Below are 21764 nucleotides of genomic sequence, written 5' to 3'. Positions count from 1 at the left end.
ATGGTTGTGTCGCTCGCTGTACACGTTGTCCCACCAGTGCTGAGGAAAGCGGTTGGCGGGGGAGGGAGATGGTATAGGATATAAATGAACCGTAAGGACATCACTCTCCACTCGTGGGTGGACCCCCGAACGACGACGATAGGGGGGCAGTACATGGAACAAATAAAGAAATCCCAACCAGTCCGATATAATCATTCCGACCGATGATCTATGCGCTTTTTGGGTGAAGGTTGTGTTGGTAGATGGGGAACGAGATATACGTGTATCGATGTACCAGCTGTTCATTTCCCGCCTTCATCACTGCCACGTTGACCATTCCGAACCGGCCGAAATCGACGGACGGACCGTTTTGGCACAGCAACAAGGGAAGCAACAGTACTTGTAGCCGGTTGCAGATTTCATGCTGTGGGGTGGCAAGTGTTGGCGAGGGACTGTGGGCGAATGTCTTCATGTTAATGCACCCGTAACGGGACCCGAATGTCGTTTTGGATGGTAACAAATGAAGGCAGATATGGAATAACAGCAGGATGACCAGATAGCAGCTGATTTCCTGTGTGTCCTGGCATGTCTGATTTTTGTTTCTTGCTTTGATTCCGTATAATAGTCTAGTGTGGAAGGGCCAGTAGTGCTTGGAAGAGTGGTGCCGTGAGGAAATCTCTTTATTCTGATGCTCATTTTCCGGCTGTACTGGATGATTGTGAGCCAGCGACTGTGATCAATGCCAAAAATAAGAACTCTATATATTCTTGAACTTGCCAGAAGGGGAAATTACTGACAATCAGTTACGCCTTATGTTTCGTTTTGCTGGCTCACGGCCAACAAGGATATTGGGGGTTTTTTTTCTGGTTGCCTGAAAATCATTTGGGGTCATTTATGTACTTTATATCTTCACTTTCTTATTAAACAATTCTGAACACATTTTTTAACGGTGGAAGTCCCATGATGGAGTGCCGCAAATGAATACTTCTTCCCCTATCTTCCCAATCATTTTAATGGAGCGTTTCAGTGTAATGGTTCGTTATTAATAAAACGAATGATTTATTTTAAAACAAAATCATCCAATCCATTCATCCATCCATCCATCTCGCGAGAACCAAACGCGTCCTTCCCGGCTGTCATTTTCCTTTATCAGTCAAAAATAAAAATAAAGTACCATGCAATAATAATGGCTCGGGGACATTTATTCCCTCTTCCGCATACACAATGAAGTGGGATGTGCAATGGCAACAGAGCAGAGCAACAGAAGTCTGAAAAATGGTTGTAAATCGTCAAAGACATTCCTTTTTTGTTTGCTTTGCTCATTTTTGACAATTTATGAGTACAACAGCCAGCCGGTACGACGCCTCCTCCGCGTAATCCTCGATAGAGCCGATTTGTTTAGCATCGTAATCATGATTATCGTCGTTATCATCTCGGGTTTGGGGGTGAAAAATGCTCGAACTCGTCTGTTTTTTGTTGCTTTTTTTGTATGTTCCCTCCCCCCGGAGTAGGTACTCAAGCACAAGGCGTTTTCGTTGTCGTTGTCGTCGAACTGTAACGACAAACTTCCCGAAAGGTATGGCATCAAGATGGGAATAGAAATGGGAACGAGGGTAGGTTGAGCAGACAAGGACAGTTTGCCGGGTGGGGTGGTGGAAATTCATTGGATGAGTTTTCCTTTTGTGCGCTCCAACTAACCAGCGACTGGGTGATGTTCGGTTTCGACGTCAAGCGCTCTACAGGTAAATTCAATTGCCAAAAACCATCTCCAAAAGCCTGACTCGCGTTTCCAGGGCCTGGCACACACAGTGAGGCGAGATAAGGAACGGCACAAAACGAACCAAAACGAGTGGAAGATTCGCAAACGATAAGAGATTAATCGAGTAGCAAAAGCATTCAGCTGGGATTAGTAGCGATGAAGAACAGTTGACAAATGGTGCAAGACACGAGGAAACCTGGGAACGAGACACATGGAGACCGATATATCCATTATAGCATTTGAAAAGGATCGCTTTGTTGGGACACGGTTTTTGGTGTGTGTGTGTGTGCGCTTTCTTTTCGCTTCAATCCTGTTTGTGGCTTCCTTTTTTCGATAGGAGGAAAGAAGGCCTGGTTTAATGTCGTACAAGCTTTTTCGTACTCAAACGCGCGGGCACATTTAAAACATTCGTTCGTTCATCGTCCCTTACAGCTGTGTATCCTCCATCTTTATCCTAAGCGATGTCTTTCGCTGGGGAACAAAGCTTCCAGCCACCAAACATAACCGAAATAGAGAGGAAAGAGTACGCTCCGATGAACAAATATCGGATCCACTTTCTTCTTTGTGTCTCCCGCCCTTCCCTCGCTGGGGTTTTCCCGGTAGGAAAATGTTTTTTTTTTTTGTGTCATGCAAAATACCTCTCTGAATGGGGAAACTTTCTTTCCTCTTAACCTAAGCGATTCCTTGCCGGCAGACAATAGCGAAGAAACAGCGACGAGGCAGCGTGGAAACAATTGGGGCACATGAACCAAAGGGGGGATGGATTGGTTCGGAATGCGGAAAATGCGTGTACTCTCGGGGGAAAAAAGCAAGCATCCTTGTTGCCGAAATTTTCGGAGATTTCCGCATTTCCTCCAAAACTGGTGAAGCTTTTTTCCTCACTTTCGATTGGCTGCCTGTGTCTCTCTTTCTCTCTTTCATTCTCTTCCTCTGTGTCTTTCTCTCAGGACAATCGAAGTCTTGAATGTTAAAGCTGTCCACAGAGGCGATAGAAATTTGCCGGACAATTGCTATAATACGTTGGGATTAAAATGGGCCTTCAAGCTAGCAAGATCTGTAAAAATTAATTAGCGAACAGATTAAATGATTCGCTGCTATTTGGCGCTTCGAAATAGTCGAATGATTTATTGCAAAAAGTTGACTCCTGCACCCGCCTTGAAATACAATCTACAAGCACAAAATAAAGTCATTTGTGTCCAATTCGAACGCTAAATGGAAATGATTCTGCGCCTGAACCATAATTCTATTTAACATCAACAATAAAGCACTTCGAAGGTTCAGAAGATGATTTTTATTTGCCATTGTGTCACAAAACGGCACTCCATAAAACGCTCACGCATTTTCCGGATGGAATAAGCGGGAGCCAGCAGTTGGACCAGAATCCTACGTCAGCTTCTGCGGTCCGGTTTAACTTTTTCAAGATTAGCGGATAGTAAAACCGCGGTTACAAACGTTTCAACCCACCATCACCCGAAACAGCGAAAGGAAAACTCCGATGCCAGTTCTGGGAGGAAGATAAAACAGTAGCGAAATCGTTTTTTTTTTCTTGTCCCCCTTTGGCGTCGTGTAAAGGGCCTTTTCGGGTGGCAAAAAGTGTTTATGTTTGCACGGAACTTGTGAAGTGAGAGTTAAGATGGGAAGGAATGGAGAAGGAAAAATGCTTACCACAGGTCTTGTACTACACGTTGTTTTCAAGCTGTGCAGCAGTGTTCTTGTTGTTGTGGTGGGCCTCCTCCCCCCCTCCCCCACCCTCCAGGGCCTTAACGAACGCTTAAAGTGTAGCGTGCCCTTTTAACCTCATGCCGCCCAAGCAGGTCCAAGGTGGTTGTGCCAACAAACTTGCTCGACCCGCACGTACTGATCGAGAGGGGGGTAAAACGATTTTCACACGTACAAACACATACACGTATGTAGGTGGTCACGGTAAGAAACTAAAATGCAGGCCACATAAGTGCTCGAGCCGGAAACAAGGATCTCTTGAGACTCAATCACATAACAGGCCGCAGACGTGATGGCGTTGGTCCTTGCCGCAGGCTCTACGTTGACGGCGAAGCAAGAGGATGTGTGTTTGTAGGAGCATTTGGTGGGTCTGTTTGGAAGGTGGCAATATTTAATTTTCCGCAACGTAGCAATAATCGTGCGCTGGTATCAAAGGGAAGTGTGAGCTAAATGAAGTACGATGTAACGGAGAAGAGGAGAGCGAAAAAAAAAACGCATCCTCGGCCAACCAACGCGAACGTCACAAGGCGTAAGTGGTGACGCGTTACGAAGCCGTGATTACGTGAAAACTGGAGGCGATGGTGTTTCCTCAAGGGATCGGCAAAAAATGCAAATCACTGCACAAATCTGGATCTGCAGGCAAATTACCGTTTAGAGGACTCATCGTCATCGTTGGCAGCAGATTTTCCGACCAACACACTCGCTTAGTCTTTTAGTACTTGCACCGATTTGTCGCTTGTCGCTTGTCGCTTTAAAATAATCTGCCTTTCAGTTCTCTCCGGCGCTGACACTGACACAGAAAATTTCGGGCAGACGTGCCGAAAATAGCAACACAAAACCCGGAAGCAGTAGTAGCAGCAGCATCTGCAGCCAAGACAAACGGTTGCTCGGTGGCTGGGAGTTAAATCACCTGCAGAAACACCTGCATACGTACACGGTCATAAACACACACACACATACACACAGACAGAAGGCACCGTCTTTGTCTTCACCCTCGGGAGATGTGTTCCGTTGGCAAAAAAAAATCCCCCAAAGAAACACTGCTCGATTTTGTGCAAAAATAATCCCCGGAATTAAAAAATCGTAAGCAGGAAAATTCACTCACTCGCGGTCGGAAAATCGTTCCGTGAAAAACTCACCAGCACACGGTAAACACACTCACACGTACAAGCGCACCGGGAAAAAGCACTGGTTTTGGGGGGGGGGGGGGGGGGTGAACAGCGCAATCGAGGAGCGTGCTGCTCCTCTCCCCTGTTCTCGAAGCAACCGATGCAATCAAGGACGACCGATTCGGAGCGTTATCCTTGCCCGAACTGACTTGAATGACTGACTAACTGACTGACTGAATGACTGGGGCAGCACAGGACTCTCGATGGCCGTTTGCCGTTCTGCCGTTGAGCGAATGGCGCGCGCGGTTCCCTTTCGCTGTTGCAACCCGATCGACCGGGTTGTGTGATGATGATGGGTACACGCTGGGATCAGTGCTCAGCGTGGAATGAAGGTTGATTGATGCGTATGCAACGGCCAAACGTGTACCATCAAGGATCAGGTTCCCGTGGACACGCAGAGAGAGAGAGAGTGAGCGAGAAATCAAGAGAGAATAAGTTTGGCGAATTTCCCCACCTGATGATGATGTTTGCTCTCGGCATTTTTCACTACTCGCAAAGGATAGTGTAACGCAAGGATAAAGAATCCCTGTGAACGCAAAACAATCCCGGTGGCGTGGAAAACTAGATAGAAAATTCGGACACACAGACACACGCACAAATACTTTTCAAAGGCTTCTTTTCTCTCCGACGATTTCGTTGTTTTTCCATAGTGCGAGCGGTGTAACAAGTGGATAGAACCATCGTGTGGTTTCATTCAAGTTCTTTTTATTTCATTTCCGTTCAAGAAAGGATACACTCTCATGCGTTCTTAGCTCGTACGCGTGCAAGTATCGCGTCTGGTGCCAATAATTTCTGTTGCTAGAAAGGAATGTTATCCCAAAATTCTTTACACACGGTGATAGGGTAACGCAAACCGCATCCAGGTTTACATGATCTGGAGTCTTAACTCTTGGCGATAAGAAACTAAAAATTGAATAATTATGTACTATTTTATCCAATATACAGAAAATGAGTTTAAACATTTGTTCTTGAAATATTTATCATCCCAAAAATGCAATTCTTCTTCCCCATTGCATCTGATTTAACCACGATGCAAATGCATGTGGGAAGGACCTTTAGTATCTCGCAATGAGCGACCAGCAGGACGTTCGGATGCAAATGAACCTTACACGAGTTCTGGTTCCCTCTCTCTCTCACTGTCCCTCTCCGATCGGTATTAGCATACAGGAGGAGCTTGCACAGACAGGGTTCGTGCCAGGAGCTATAGTTTGCCTTGAGCAAACGCATGGGCAACAGGGCCGAGACGGAAGGGAAGTTGAGCGTTTTGTGTTATGCTCAGAAAATGTGCGCATTGCATACCTTTTATCAGCATGTTGTCTGCGTCCAGCTGATCAGAATCAAACAGGCTGTTGTTGCATAAAATTGACATTATTTATGTGTGGTAAATTCATCTAATGAGAATTACTTGCATTTTAGCTAAGTTTTAGTAAAATGAAAGCAATTATGTCGATAGAAAATTGAGTCCGGATGTTGCTCACGGAGCATCATTTGAAGATTGAAAGAAAATCATTTAGAGTTTTCGCATGATTCAAATTTTGCAAAAATGATCGCCAACGCAAAACATAGAATCAAAATTTCATAGTTTTATAAAATATAATTATAATATTATTCGTCCATTCTTTCGCGAATTGTACCACCTCGTTCATACACCACTGTAATTCAAATCAAACGTCCTTTCTTCAAGTTGGATTATTCGTGGCGTACGAATAATCGGACATGACAGCATAAACACGGATAATCGGACCAACTTTCCGCAATCGTAAATACAACAAAGTGAACGGAAAGGCAATTTCTCTAATTTAGTTAAATTAATATAATTGTGTAGCGCGTAGTAAAAATGGACGCACATCGGGAAGCAATTCAGAAACAGATACACCAGGATTGGGCCAATCGGGAATACATTGAAGTGATAACAGCGAGCATCAAGCGCATCACGGATTTTCTCAACTCGTTCGGTACGTATCCGCCCTGCTGCTGACAACACACTCATCCGGCTGCGAACGATTTAGTCCCAATCCTAATGTTTCCGGTTTGCGCTTGTAGATATGTCCTGCCGATCCCGGCTAGCGGTGCTGAACGAGAAGCTAACGACGCTAGAACGACGAATCGATTACCTCGAAGCGTGCGTCACGAAAGGGGAAACGTTGCAATAGTAGTGTGTGCGGTGTGTCCGGGTGCGGCCTTAACAAGACAGGAGAAGATGGACAAGCCCTACCATAGGGGATGTAAACAAACTGCACGCAGACCGGAGAAAGCTTCAGAATGAAGATTTCATTACAGTGTAACACTATAGCGACAATGTTCTTTCCTTCCCGAGAAGAAACCGATGGTGCACACTGTGCGTGGTACACAATCGAAATGCCAACGTGAAGTGATAGGGAAACGCCTGTAAGTTGAAGTATCCCTGATTGTGGGCAATCTTTGCGTAGACCCAGATCATCAGTCTGAGACCACGGGTCGGTCGGTCACGGGCAGAATCGGTCTGTGAGATTAAACAATTGCCAGGATTTATTTATATGTATTGTACGGCTTTATATGTTTCTTTCTAGAATGGTAACATAAAATCATAAATTTGAAGGCACACTGTGGCCTCTCCATGTATGAAAAATCTCATCTTATTAAGACTTATTTGAGAAAATCGTCCTCCGGCTTAGCTATCGCTCGATGAGCTCTTGTGTAGATAAGAAAGATCCGATTTTTTTTCGATAAATGAAAAAAAAAATAAATATTTTACTTTATTTCAATCCTTAATTACAAAGAAAAAAACACAAACACTCTCGACTCGCGGTTTTCGCGCTGGAAAGAAGACGAAAATGAAGCTCCTTCCTTTTACAACATGGTAAAACGACACAGAATTCCCGACATTGAAAACTTGCCTTACGTTGTCTCTCTTCTCTCTATTCTGTCCTTTCATTCTCGCTGACTTTGACACTTAAGATACTCGATAAAAGTTGGTGTTTTAAAACGAAAAAAAATGTAGTCTTACACTGATAACCCGCTAAACGTGAACTCCGAACCACCTGGCAGCCGGGTATCCCTGTTGCGCGGGAGACGACAGGGGGAGGGGGAGGGGTGTGGACATGCTTCTTTCACGCCGCTTCTTTTCCATGCATGGCAGTGACGTTCAACTGGCCACTAGAAGTGGTAGAATCCCTGGTGTAGAATCCCGGGGCGAAAGTTACTTCCGCTCGTAGCTATCGTACTCGGGTTCGTCCTCGTAGCGTGGTGTGGTCGACTGGATGTAGGAGCCGGGCTGGGCTGCAGGTCGTCGTTGCTGCAGAGAGATGTTAATCTCGTCCGGTGAACGGTACACACTGTGGGTAGGCTGGGGAGAGGATGGCAACCGGTAGGACGACGGTGTCGTGGCATAGACCGGCTGCTTGCGGATCGTCTGCTGCTGTGGCTGGTGGTGGTAGGTTTGCTTGATTGGCTGCTGGGGTTGGTGGCGTTCCTCGTGCTGACGCAAAACGCGTTCCTCATCATAGTGACGCTCGTCAACGTAGAAGTTCTCCGGGTAATAACGCTCCGAATACCTGCGAAACACGAGAGAAAGTTGTTGAGCTAATTCTTGAGTTTAGCGAGTAGATGGCTTACCTTAGTGTAACGTTAGGCTTGGTCATATGCTCCTCCATGTTGATCGGCTTGTAGAGGTAATCGTTGACGAAGTGATACTTGGACGACTGTTCACAGATGTTGTCACCGGACGGCGGCATGCAGATCAGGTGCACCTGGTGGAACGTGAAACCCTCGGGGCAGATCCACGAGTGCTTCTGGTTCTCCTGACAGTAGTGGAACACCTCGCAGCCAAGACTCTCGTCAGCGTAGTAGCCGGTCGTGCGGCCCGTACACTGGAACTGAGACTTTTCGAGCAGCAGCGTCAGTCGGTCCGGTTCCTCTTCCTGCTCCAGCTCTTCGCTCGAGTAGGACGGCTTCTTGAAGCTCTTCTTCAGTGTGTTACCCTGCTGCTGTTGCTGCTGACGACCACTGTTGTAAGATGCGACTGGTCGATCATCTTCCTCTTCCTCCGAGGAACTGCTGCTGTACTGGTTCGAGTAGGGTCGGGCCCGGTACGCAACGTTATTAGCCGCCGCTGGAACGGTGTCGGAGGAGGTCGCCGAAGATGTCAAGGAGGATGAAGGTGAGGCCGATTGCTGCTTGTACTGCTGGCCAGATACTACACACAGCAGCAGTATTCCGCAGCACAGCTGAAGCGTTAATCTGCGAGTGGAAGAAAGACACACAAAACTGCGATTATTGCATTTGATTCAGGTCTACCCAAAAGAAAGTTTACGCGATGCTTTCCGAGCACTCATCGACATCTAATCAACGGCAACTGTGCTCATATGTGAGCCTAGACAATGGCCAATTAAGGGGTGAAAAATCCGCAAATTGCACCGCCCGCCTCGCGATAGTCACACGCATCATAAATGCATCGAAAGCGAAGAGAAACGATCATCGTAAGGTTGCTGATGAACTTTCGCCCGTTTACACGAGACGTTTTGGCGATGTCTTTGTCGTGCTGCATGAGGGTCATAACCTTTGCGCATGTGAGGAGCGGAGTGATGTGAACTGGTGGCTTTCCCTTCCCATCGACCAACGGCAATCTGCAAAATCTGCTTCCCGCTCCGCGGTCATGTGCATGTGCGCAATTTTGTCTACAATTTCACACGCTGCCTGTGTGTGGCTCGATTGTCTCGGTGGTTTTGGAAATGAGATCATCGTCGTGCTACTCACATCCAAATGGGAGACTCGAGTGTCCACGTGTGATGTGTGTGTGTGTGTGTGGGACGGGGCGTTCGGTTGCGTTCGCTAAATGGCATTCATGAGCATAAAAAGCGACAACAGCCACAGTCATCGATGTCGATTTGAATTGTCTTGTTCCCCACGAATTGCTCGGAGGGAGGACGGGCGCATGCGTGAGAGGCGCCACGACGCTTACGCAACCACGTAACGATACAACGATCGTCTAGGTGTCATTTGCCGAGATTCCGAGCGACGGGTGAGCTTCAAACAGAAACAAACTAATCCATCGAGGGTCGAAAAGAAGGTGTTCATTACTCTCGAGAAACAAAAACGACGGGGAAAAGGGCAACTCCTCAGATTGGTAGCAAAATTGGTAGCTTTTATCTGGACGGCAGCAGCTGCGATCTGCGATGGCTTGGCTGTCTACCATGACGATCAGACGACACAACAACCGTTATGAAAATCCGAGATGGTTTATTATATCATCGATTAAAGGCGTGTAGATTGCAATGAAAGTGAGACACGAGGAATGTAACTTGTCAAACCCGTCCAAGGATGAATGGTCGTCTCCTGATCGCGATCGAGGATGGAGATTACGCTTCAAATGCTGCATGCCATTCCAGTGGGGTTTATGATATGTCAAACGGTACTCAAATTACAACTCAGCTGGCACACAACGCGAGCTTCCGTCTTATTAAAAGTAGATTAACGTTCACTTCCCGCGTGGAAATTCACATCGTCATAAAAACATAAAATAATCCACATCATGTCCTCCATGCTCTGTGCAATATGTGTCTGTGTTGTGCTCAAGCACGTGTGGATGGATGAGTTAAGATTCTCGTTTCGCTTTGGTTTACATCATCGCACCAGTGATTTCGTCTGATACATTGTGTGACACCGAAATCGCTGCCCCCCCCCCTGCCCCCCCGAAACCAACGTTCTCATGCTCATATTCAGCTGGAACGTGTGGGGCATGCTGAGCTCGCAAGATACGCAATTTAGATCACAGCATGCAAAGGCAGCACGTTAAATACTTTGAGCGAAAAAATACCTCACACACTGGTGTGGCAGATCAGGTTAAGCAAGATGTGCAATGTTTCGTTGAATAGAAGCATTTTCCCCCTGCGGAGTGGTTCGATGCGTGCAAGAATTGCGCGATTCGCTTCGAACGAGATCGTTCGTATAGGGCCCTCGCGAAAAGAGGTCAATCGTACGGGAGGTTCTCGGTCAGACGACGACGACGACGACGAAGTGTTTTGGGAACAATCACAATAAACACCAGTCAGGTTTGCGAGGTGTTCCAAGAATCTTTAGTAACAGAAGTAACGAGATCTTGAGTATCTCTCCGGTGGCAATCAAATGGGGGCACAAATAGAAGGGGGGAAGGTAAAAAAAAACTCTTAAAATGCATCTCCACCCATCCGTTACACAAGCAAAAACACACACACATAAACACACTTCGTATCATCGTGGGCAATGGCTGGGCCAGTGCACTGCCTGCCAGTACGCTCTCTCAAGGCCATGCGTAGTTCAATAATGATGCATTCCATGTGAGTTTGTTTACTGTGCAGCCATTGTTTTTGGTTTCCCCCGTCGAAGTAGCTAAACGACTTCTTTGCCTAACTTCTTTTTAATACGGCCCCTGGCGCTTGTTTTGTTCATTAATTGTTAGTTTATGTTTCACTTTCCACTCGCCGATGCTGCAGTAAAAGTGCACTGAACGAAAATGGGGCGAGAAAGCCGGTGAAGAAAGATGCCGGTAGGGGCTGCGAAAATTCCCCATCACAAAATGTAACAACACGTAAACCATTGCCACGGGTTGTGCGGTTGATTGAATCTCAATTCCACCCCGTACCCGTTCCCGTTGTCACGTGAAGCGCAAAGAAAGCAATCCCTCTCGTCGTTAATCTAATAACAAATGCTTTCACTCTCCACGTTCGTTAATTGCTTGGGTTTTCGGAGTTTGATTAGTTTATTCGCTGCCTTTCCACACGGCACATTGAGCTTTAGCAGGGACCGTAATTTGGTGTCCGAAGCAGCGCAAAATCTCCACCAAATTATTGTTCGCGATTCGCGCGCACCGTAATCGATCGTAGCGTTGTGGTCAGTTCATTATTTCTTGAGCTTCCTGCGGGGCGGCATGCACGGGTACCGGATGTGTCGCTTATGCAAGCGATTGATTCGATAAGTTCTTCCACGATTTTTGTGTCCATTTTTGTCGAAAAATGGTTCAACCCCCACCACCCGCTGCATAGAAGGAAATTGCTGTTAATAGAAAAAATATGTTTCAGTAGCGGAAAAATGATCTCTTCCGCTGTCGCTTTGGAAGCGAGCGTGAGAAGAAGCACACAGCATAGTACGCGAATCCGGCCAAAAACCTCAGACACCACAAGAGTGCAATAAAAATCCTCCAAAGTCATCGTCACAACACCCAGACTGACGTGTGAATGGTGAACGGTGGCGCACAAAGTAGAAAACGGTCAGGACAAATGAAACACAGACGAATGACGAATGTTTTCCGCCTCATTATGACACTTTGAGGCTTGATTTTATTGCTTTTGCTGTTGGTTTGCCAGCTCGCAGTCAGTTCCGGTAGTTTTGCTGAGCAGCGAGAAGCGGAGGGGGTCATAAACAAGCAGGGAAGAGAGGGAGGACAAGCGGAAGTCGTCTCCAATGCTTACCGCCACTTCAGCCAGACGGAGAGATGTCAGTTTCGGGAGCAGAACACGCTGCAAATGCACACTTTTGTACGGTGCAACATTGCAACATCCCATACTCGTCCGGACGCTTTTATGGCCACCGATGATGACTTTCGCCTTTGTATAGTTGCAAAAGGGTCAGTTTTCTAAAAGCCCTCTTGTGATCGCGGGCCCGTGTGTGGGTAAGGAAAAGTATTTTCTCTTTCAAAATTCGTTCATTGCAATCGTGATTAATCGGTGGCCCCTAGGAGTCAGGGCAGATGGTTTGCAAACTGTTTCTAGTAGCCGGGCAGCTGCAGCAGCAGACGCATTGCAGCAATCGCACGCCATGCTAATGACTCTTGCTAGCATCAAAGTGCAAATACACAGCACTGACACTGGTAATTAACGTGACTAAACGTTTTGCGCAATGTGCATCGATGGGTGCATTTGCACGTAGGAGAAAATAGGAGTGCGAGCGTGAGCTGGCATCCAGGGGCACATCAGTCATTTGCCATTTGAAGATCGTCAGCCTACAAACCACCTGGGGTATGGTGATTGATCTAGTGGGATTCCGATCAAGCGGTAGAACATCGGTTGGAATCGATTTCAAAACTTTACTTTTGACTAATCGATGTACAACTCCAAGGACGTAAGACTTCAGCTCCCGGGAAGGTCTTATCTAACCTTACCACTATACCCGCGTACTACAACTGGTTCTGAGGACGGGCTAGCTCTATGACATTCTCTCACTCTCTCTCGTACATAACTATCCATTTCTTGGGCACTCGTGCGGCTCATTAATCACTCCATTCCGGGACGCGCTGCCCGGCATCCCGACTCATCACGTCACGTGGTAGCGTGTGATCTTTACGGGCCTGCCTGTTGCTGTCCGAACGACCTTTCCCGCCAGGGCTCGGATCGGTACACGATCATTTATCAACAATTTGCTCTAGAGAACAGCTCTATCCAACGCGCTCGACTCATTTGGACGCTCATCAACCCGCAGTAGTAGTAGTAGCAGTGGTGATGAATTGGAATTGATGCGTTTCGCGAGCCATCCCGAAAAGCAAAGGGGCTATTGGGTATTCGTGGGAATTACACCTCACGCAGCACAGTGTTGTCACCCTCAGTGTTGGTCACTTTTGGTTGTGATTTCTGCTTGAGGTCCCAACCAGCCGTTGCGAAATCGTTGGTCCCTTAATGCACTGGGAATTGATGAAAAAGGAGGAAAAAGTAACACGGGCAAACCTGCTCCCAACGGCAGACATACAAAATGGTGATGCAGGTTAGACAGTGCAGTGGACACGGTGCCGTAGCCCATCACAACCCGGGACCTATCCTGATTCGGATTCTTCTCTTTCTCACTCTGAATTAAACAGCAATCGGCAAGACGATGTGCAAGGAGAAAAAAAAGGAACACAACGCAGCAAGTTCGTCGCTTGCTGGCTAGTTGAAGTCTTTCGTGCACTGGGAAGGAACGTCGCGATCTTGTGTTGCGGTTACGTAAACTGCGCGTACGAAAGAAACCCAACGATCGTTCGAACGTGTTATTTATGGACAAAATGTGTGTGTGTGTGTGTGTTTTTGTGTATAAAGGACCGATTCGGACCCTTTTCGGAACACGGCGAGTCCTGAAATAAATAAAGCAACCCCGAGCATCGATCGAAAGTGAGAAATGTTTTGAAAAGCTACAAGCGACAAAAGAGGCGGTATAAAAAGTAACATAAATGTTAATAAATAATGATCATCTTGCCGCCACAGTTTGCCTCCTATTCCGACCCCACCGGAGTCGATGAAAAGAACCGACGATCCGAATGATTAAGCAAAAAATCCGGCAAGAGAGAAAGAAGGTGGAACGATCGGTCGGTGGATCGTATTTTTTGCACCTAGAAAGCGATCGAAGGAAGAAAGTAAAAGCGCCCGATCATAGGCTGGTTCTCCTGTAGTAAGGGCTTGGAACAAGGTGTTAGATAAGTGGACAAGATCTCTTGCGTATCGGCGTATTAAATTTACAACGCGACGCGACAGGTCGGTCTGTTTTCGGTGCAATCACACACATCGCACGCACTGGGTTATAAATTGCTGCTAACCTCTTTCCAATCCAGTGTACAGCGATGAGTTCTTGGACGGCCGGTGTTGGGTCAGTCGGTCAGTAGTGGACTTGGTCTTTGGGGAGTACGTTTTGTTTTTTTTTTTCCTGTTTGCCTTTTTATCGTGTTACGCGAGTGTCCCCAGAGGCAATGATGGTATGATGCAACGATGTAGCCTGGGGACAACCATTAAAGTACGTACGGGGTGGCCAATCGTTTTGGGCTAATGAATGGTTTTGATGTTTTTTTTTTCTTGTCATGATCGGGTGGCATTCTGCAGCCGGCTTAGATGTTATTAGAAGGATTAATTTTTATTTTTAGACCTTCTGCACTATCACGCGTACAAAAGGTCACAGCGCTTTAGGAATTTGGAGCTGAAACATTATTTATGTACATGCTTGGTGGCTGTCAATATACAACGAACACAACCGCTTGCAACACTAACCTTGCGCCTTTATTTCCCATTCGTCCCAACGATTGCTCCAGGCCCGGATCTCCTAATGACTTGCAAAACGACCCCGAAAGCTAACCCATTTCCAACTGCAATCGATGCTGGTGCTCTCGGTGGTGAGCAATGCCTTCCTTCGACTGATCTACGTTTGGCAATTCCAATACTACCTCCGAACCAGGCGCATACAGTATGGCTTGCGGGGATGCCTCAAGAGAGGACACCTTACGGCAAAAGGAGGCAAAGGCGATCGTCTGATCGTCTGCTATCTCTGACACATTTCGGCACGCGAATTAGTTTGTCATCGGTGTCCAAACCGAATCGATCCACAAAGGGGCTTTTCAACGGTTTTGTTTCATATTGATGTATTGCAACATTCTGCCGCTAATCTCACGGTGCGGTGTCTTTGACAGAACTTGAAACAGAGCAAGAGGGGACGGTGGGTTACGAAAATAATAGTATCTCACGTTGGAATGACTTTGCTGGCGTTAGGAAATCGGACCGCCGGAGGGCGTGACATGATGTCGTCAACATTAGCGCACACTCCGGACACGACAAATTTCGTGGCTAATGATACTGGAGCAAGCAGAACACCGTGCATAATGGCCACGAGACGTTTGATTGCCGGGCTGGTTCGCTGTGGTTGGACAAAACGTGGAATCATGCATCGAAAGGACTACCGAGGTGGTAAAGAATTTCCCCGGTGGGTGTATCCCACTCTTGTGGACTGTTTTATGGTTTTCGATGTGTCACACTCCCTGAGGGAGGTTAGACTATTTTTCTTTTTCGAGGGAAGCTCGTGATCGCAAGAAACTTCGTTGCTTCATGACTCCGAATGGAGGCATCGGCGGGTGCTCTCGGCGAGCGATGCATAATTGCGTGGTTGTTTAAAAATGGAATTCATTATTGTGCCCAAAACCCTTATACATACCTCATTTTTATTTTGCTACTGCCAACAAACTTTACCAAAATAGATGAACACTAGATACGGGGGGCGGGACTGATCACACTGGGAAATGGAGAAGAAGAAACAAAACGGAACGAGATCACTTTCACTGAAATAAAAGCACACACTTTATATAGAAAACACTCGAGAGGAGAGGGGGTTTAATATAATTTGCATCGAAATGATTAATTTACAGTTTTTTGTGTTGTGACTTTAAATGTTCCTTTTTGCTTTAACTAAAACGTGTTAAGGTGCGTGGATGACAAAATTAAGTCACTGGATTTTGATATTTCTACCACAATAAGCTGTTCTGGTGTGGTTGCTCTTTGTCTAGCACCTAATCAATCCACACACATCCACAACGGCGGCACACTGGCAACCGTAGCCTCCAGATGGTGGCCACAAACATCCGAAGAAACTAAAACTTTGCTCGATTTGTGATTCACAAAAAGTAAGAGAGAAAGAGCTTCCCATCCTACCATATCATTGGCTAACGACTCCTGCTCGAGTTGGAGAAAAATTTCGCGATCAATATACGAGAGAAGCTGGCATGCATGTCAACATGGTAGGTGTGTAGGCCTAGGCTTTACAGATTTATGCTGCTGCACCACCAACGTACGACCAGCACAAGGAAAGCGAGAGCAAGCGATCGAAGCAAAAGAAAAGAAACGGGTGCGCGCACTTTCCTTTCGTTGGTTAATTGTTATGCTTTCCGATTATAATCTCGCATATTACCGGATCGCCAAAGGAAAGTCGTTGAATCATACACACAATTGCATTGCACCAGCACCGGGATGATCTACATAAGAGGGAGAGAGGGAGGGAGGTAGGGGGAGGGGGGTAGGAAAAGAGAAGCAGCAAGATCAAAGGCCGCACAGCCAAAGGCGTTCATCGACACGAGGTGAGAAGCCACTTAGGATCGTGCGTTTATGCTTCTTCGAGTGCTGTTTTTTGGGGTTTCAGGTGAAGATTTCACTTCAAGACGATCGCACACACACATACACACACAAAGGCACTTAAGTACGTAAAGTGTAATGTTCATTGCACCAAGTGTCTTTTACTGCCAAAGTGTGAGCTCCTCAAGAGAGCTCATCCTGCAATGTCACATCATTTCGCAACTATTCACGAACTATTCACTTAATACTGTTCATATTTTGATGTCCTTAAACTTTTCTATGCTTCAACTGCACTACATAATTCTACAACAAACACCTTTTTTTCGGGCACTTTGATCGGTCTTCGATCTTTCGTCGTTGGGTTCGCCGTCTGCCTGCTTTATGGACGCCGTCTCATACACGAGTGTTCTGCCGGTACGGACGAATTTAATGTTTTATATGGCTCACCCCCATGCACCCAACACCACCACCACTACCAGCTTCCTTTCCCGGGGCGGATGCCGTGTATCGTCGATGCACATACCCCATTTTGCGGGCTGCTAGCTACCTACCGAGAGAGACCCCACCACCCGAAAAGTAGACGGAAAAAAGCTCGACGCGCGAACAAACGATTTCAACGAACGAACGAACGACGAACGGGTTCGGGGTGCAATTTAACGTCGAATGCTGCACGTTCCATATCGTAGCGTGATCGGTGGATGCAGGCATGACAAAAAGAGAGAGAGGGAGAGAGAGAGAGAGAGCAAAATCCCGCAAAAGATAAAGAGCCACAAAACTCGACTCGACTCGCATCGTGTTTAAAATGATGCTAATAATGGGTATGACAAAAAAGCTCACCCGAACCGAAGTTCGATGGTTTTAGGATTATTTAATTCACATCCCGTATGTGGGTGGTTGTGTGGTGACAAATGAAATGTGCTGTACTGTGGTGGGTTGTGCGGTATGCAAAATTCCAACGACCTGCTAGCGAACAATTCGCCAACAAAGCTACTTGAACAAGTTGCTACGAGCTGAAATTCAAACGTTCCACTTAATCACTCAAAATGTGTCACTTTTTAGAGAAAAGAAATTACAAAAAAAATTGGAATGGTTTATCTTCTGATTACTGATTGTATTCAATAACGTTTTTCTTTATTCATTTTCATAATTAATTTACTATTCCAAATTCGTTCGTGCAAGCTTCAGGGCAATTATGATATGCTACAGTTTCCGTTTTCATTTCCCTTTATCGTTCATTAATTAATGGCTTTAACAAAACGAAGCTCTTCCCTCCTCCTCCATTATGATCGTCGCTCTGCAATCCATTTTCCATTTTCATCTTAATTTCGTCCAGAGACCGATAAAGATTTTGGAGTCGAGAAAACAAAGAAGCAAAAACTACAAAAAAAAAAAAACAGCTCAAGATCGAGCATGAAATGGCCCCAGTATCGAAGGGAAAGCCGATAAAAACCACGACCACGACTCGCGAGCTCCGCAACGCAATGGAAAGTGATCGCGAAAAGCGCAGGTAAGAAGCAGCGTGCGTATGCGCACATGAAATGGTAATACCCATAAAGAAAACTTAATAAACGGAACGAAAGTAAAACTACCTCCCTGTTCCCTTGCCGCTTCTTTTGTTGCTACTGCTGCTGCTGCTGCAGAGGCCCTTTTAGCTTGATTTGTATGTGCGTTTTTTTGGTCGGAATTTTACCTTAAGAAGAAGCATCGCAACATCGATCGATTGTTGGTTTAACGTGCGAATTTGTATCTGTTTTCGCTTTTCACGCGTTCATTTTGGGTTGGTTTTTCCAAAGCCTGGAAGCAAGCGAGCTATTTTTGTTTTGATTTTTCGTGGCATCAGTAGGTAATAATAAACAAACTGTTGTGGCTGCTTTCTTCAGGCATCTCACATTATTCGCGAGCTCATTCAACCGAGCCGAGTGGGGAGTCTAATTGCGTGCTAATGTGGGCGCGATTTGACGCAAATGTGATGCGCTCGGTATTGAACATATCACTCCGCTGATAATGCAGGACGAGTGCAAACCAAACGAGTGCATATTCGATTTCCGAGTTACATGATCGTGAAGCAATGTGCAGTGGTTGCCCAGTTGTAATCATATACATGCCAGATGCTACTAATAATTACCGTGGCAAACACTGGTATGACATGCTACATTTTTGACCTGCGTGAAGTAACTGATCATGCGATTTTAGGCCACCCTTCCCATAAATGCCCTTCGTAGATGTCCGCTGTTGGATGGATTTGATATGCTTCTATTTAAAGCGGCTTCTGCAATAACGCGCAATAATCGAAATGGAGTATGAAAGCGAAAGCAGCTGAAGGTTGATGCTCCATTTTACTCCCACCGTGAAAAGGGTAACGGGGGAACAGCGGTGGAAAAGTGGACACTCTGTCGCTAGCGACCTCGCACTGGGACAACTGTATCCAATTGTCAATCGCCATCGCTTCATGGGCACGCGGATGTGACCTTCCAAAGTGCGCCACGTCCAAGGTTAGCGTTTGTGATCGATATAAATTTTCAACGATAATATTTCACATTGTTAATAACAAATGTGAAGGAAAAGCACTTACCCCCCTCGAAACCGGATGTAACATCGTAGCATGCTGGGCAGGGAAAACGTCTCTCTGGTTGCTTCTCTGGGAAAGGTATCACAACCATTACATCGCATAGCCTGCTTGTTCGCTTTCAAATGATCGTTAAACACAATTTGCATGCTTCACTTTTGTGCCAACACCGACCGGATCGCCTGTCTCTTTCGTCCTACAGGTTGCTAAAGGATCGTCGCTTTGCTATCTGCTCAAGTCACCAGGGCTAATAATTGGCTCAATAGCGCGTTTGATGTCCGGTGTAGATGATGCAGTTGCATACGAAAAGCAGGATCAGGTTGGTGCATTAGAAGGCCGATCGTTTTGTCAGAGTTGTGCAGTGAAAGCGAGCAAAAACTAGGATAGGATTTGTTCGATGCACAACAAGCTGCTCTATATATTGTCACAGAATAGCTTGTTCACAGGATCAAGCAGCAAAACCGCGCGCAGTAGAAATCATCCTGGGTGAAACTAATACCGAAATACAACCCGAAAAAAATGTTATTTTCGATTGCGGTACACGGTGAAACGTTTTTATGTTTCATTTTTCGGCCCCCATTACGCAAGCACTCCAATTTCCGATTATGTCAGCAGCCAGCAACGGCCCCGTGTGTACGTTATGGGATGCAAAATTATATGCGATGGATTTCTTTCCTCCACTTTTGTTCCACCTGCATTCTGCTGCCGGTGTCTGTGGCAGAAGAAAGACACAAAAGGGGAGAAACAAGCTGAAGCCATGGAATCCCGCCGAACACCGACAAAACCAGAGCAATCTCAGCTCCTTCCCTCCTGAATCGGACCGATTTCGTCGAGTTGGAAGTGGACGGTTTGGGATGATTAATTTGGTGTGGTGGTTAGGATGAATCAACGCGGGTGTGGCAAAAACAGTCGATGATGAGTGCATGGAAATGTAATCAAATTTGACGCACATATGCGAAATTAAATTCCACACCTGTGGTCGGTTACATATGTTTCGGACGAGGATATCCGCGACAGAGATGGTAGGATTGATTGATAACAATGAATTGCTTGTTTTACTCCTCATCAACCCAATAATTACAGCGCAGAGGAATGTGTGAATGACATCCTCCATTTTCACCTATATTAAATGGTGGAAAAATTGCCAACCAGTTGCAAGCAGTTGCATCAAGATTGAGGGTGATTGTAAAAGAGAAAAGCTCTCTGAATTCAAGCTTCCGTTTCTTTGTGTGTGTTTACTTCTTGTGTCCCAAAACTAATGGAAACGCGCGCGTATGCTGTGTTGTTAAGGCGGCGGGAAATTGCTCACCCGGGACGAATGAAACGGAACGCCGCTTGTCTTTGGAACATATCTTATCGAACAGGCAATCTTAGGTCTGCAGTTTGCCTTAATTTGACGAGCGTCCGCGTTCCTTTGCCTTCCTTTACCGGTGACGTCTTGAGCCAGCTTTTACTTGTGGCCACATTATAATGGGTATGTTCGAGATAATCGGAGTTTATTCGCACTTTTTTAAGCCGGAAACGAACAATTTACATTTGATTTGATGTCGTATTGGGTGGTTTGATTGATGTAAAGATTAATTTGAGTGCCCGTTTGTTTAATAAAGTGTGTGTTTGGAATGTTTATCAAACAAACCTTGCTGATTGTATGTTGATTTTATGGAAATTGGATTGAAATAGAGGTGGTTGATAAATTTAATAAGATCATTTTTTTACATAATTATTTTCGTTTGAAGAGTGAAAAACCATTTAAAAGAAGGGAAGGTTTGGATGATTCATCGCTACTGATGAACTGATTTTAATTATCTCATTAGTATGAGACACCATCGACGGAATGCTGTACCATCGCACATTATGGAAAGATCAACTTCGTTCCTTGCTTGCAGCTTAAAAAAAGAAGCAAGTGTCCATCACATGAGCCGACAAGCGATACAAATAGCAAAATAAAACTCCATCATCTCTTCGATAACGAATCAAAACATCAGCCTTGCCAACAGCCCCCAAAAGCCTGTTTAATTAGGTGAACTGCTGATGCTTGTTTTCTTCCTTTTTTTTACACCGCCTCGATTGCAGCGAAATGCCAATGATGCAATCACGCACAACGGACGATGCACCACACCGCGTGCTAGTGCTAGCTTTTGGTCACCTGCATGCCGCCAGAGACACCATCAGATACACCGGTTTAACCACTGACGGAGGGCGGTTATTGAAGGGGAGAAGGAAGAGGCGGAGCAGGGTTAAGTACCCTAACGCAGAGCAGACCCCCCCGAAGGCGATAACGCATCGGTGTCAATTGCAGCGCTTTGACCAGTTCACTCTGAGGTGGGCACTTAACGCCCGTGCCGCTTAATACGCGAAGAGGTTCGTCGCTTTTTAGCGTGTGAGAAGTCTTTCGTTCGGCGCCTCCTTAACCGACCAGGGAATCGTTATCTGGAGCATTTTTATCATCAAAACTCTGTGTTGCGTGTGGGTGCGTCTTGCATGTTCGAAGTATCGTTATGAGAAAATTATTGATCGATCGTTTCAATCTGTGATTGCTTTTTGGAATGCTTTTTGTGTTTTCTTTTCGAGATAACATGCATCACACATTTGGTGCGATTTGTCGTCGTTTGCGGGTGTTTTTTTTATGTAATCGACACAAAACTTTGCCTCCCAAGTAGCACGGGCGGGATGGCGGCCTCGCTTGGGTTCAAAGCCTCCGGGTCGGACGCACTTGATCGCTTGATTTCAAGCTCTTTTTTTATTATTTCGTACTTAAGCAACGGAAC

General features: G+C 46.0%; 4 protein-coding genes across 4 annotated transcripts in view; 2 read left to right on the top strand and 2 right to left on the bottom strand.

The window, feature by feature from the left end:
* Positions 1-5167, top strand: part of LOC126562157 (cytosolic non-specific dipeptidase) — a 57180-nt gene extending 52013 nt beyond the window's left edge. The window contains exon 5 of the mRNA XM_050218586.1: positions 5148-5167. The gene's annotated coding sequence lies outside the window, so the exon portion shown is untranslated. The remainder of the gene's footprint in view (positions 1-5147) is intronic.
* Positions 1-21764, bottom strand: part of LOC126561202 (WD repeat-containing protein 61) — a gene marked incomplete at its 5' end in the record, with an annotated part of 144319 nt that overhangs the window by 92803 nt on the left and 29752 nt on the right. The gene's annotated exons all lie outside the window — the stretch shown is intronic.
* LOC126563441 (probable protein BRICK1-B) lies at positions 6362-7199 on the top strand. Its single transcript, XM_050220087.1, has 2 exons — positions 6362-6581; positions 6670-7199. Exons 1-2 carry the CDS (start codon positions 6464-6466, stop codon positions 6777-6779), a joined length of 228 nt encoding a protein of 75 aa, XP_050076044.1. The 5' UTR covers positions 6362-6463; the 3' UTR covers positions 6780-7199.
* On the bottom strand, positions 7803-8888 carry LOC126565963 (uncharacterized; the record flags this gene model as incomplete). The annotated part of the gene is made up of 2 exons (XM_050223163.1): positions 7803-8159; positions 8221-8888. Coding segments are annotated over 2 exons (1023 nt in total), but the record flags the coding sequence as incomplete, so codon positions are not given.

This window comes from Anopheles maculipalpis, chromosome 3RL (assembly GCF_943734695.1).
Source record: "Anopheles maculipalpis chromosome 3RL, idAnoMacuDA_375_x, whole genome shotgun sequence".
Taxonomy (NCBI): domain Eukaryota; kingdom Metazoa; phylum Arthropoda; class Insecta; order Diptera; family Culicidae; genus Anopheles; species Anopheles maculipalpis.
This window is presented reverse-complemented; position numbering and strand designations above follow the sequence as displayed.

What these genes read in the sequence shown, in the direction of transcription:
- LOC126563441 (XM_050220087.1), top strand. Translation starts at nt 6,464, where the DNA reads ATGGACGCACATCGGGAAGCAATTCAGAAACAGATACACCAGGATTGG. An exon ending in GGATTTTCTCAACTCGTTCG is followed by an intron (nt 6,582 to 6,669) that starts GTACGTATCCGC and finishes TTGCGCTTGTAG; the next exon opens with ATATGTCCTGCCGATCCCGG.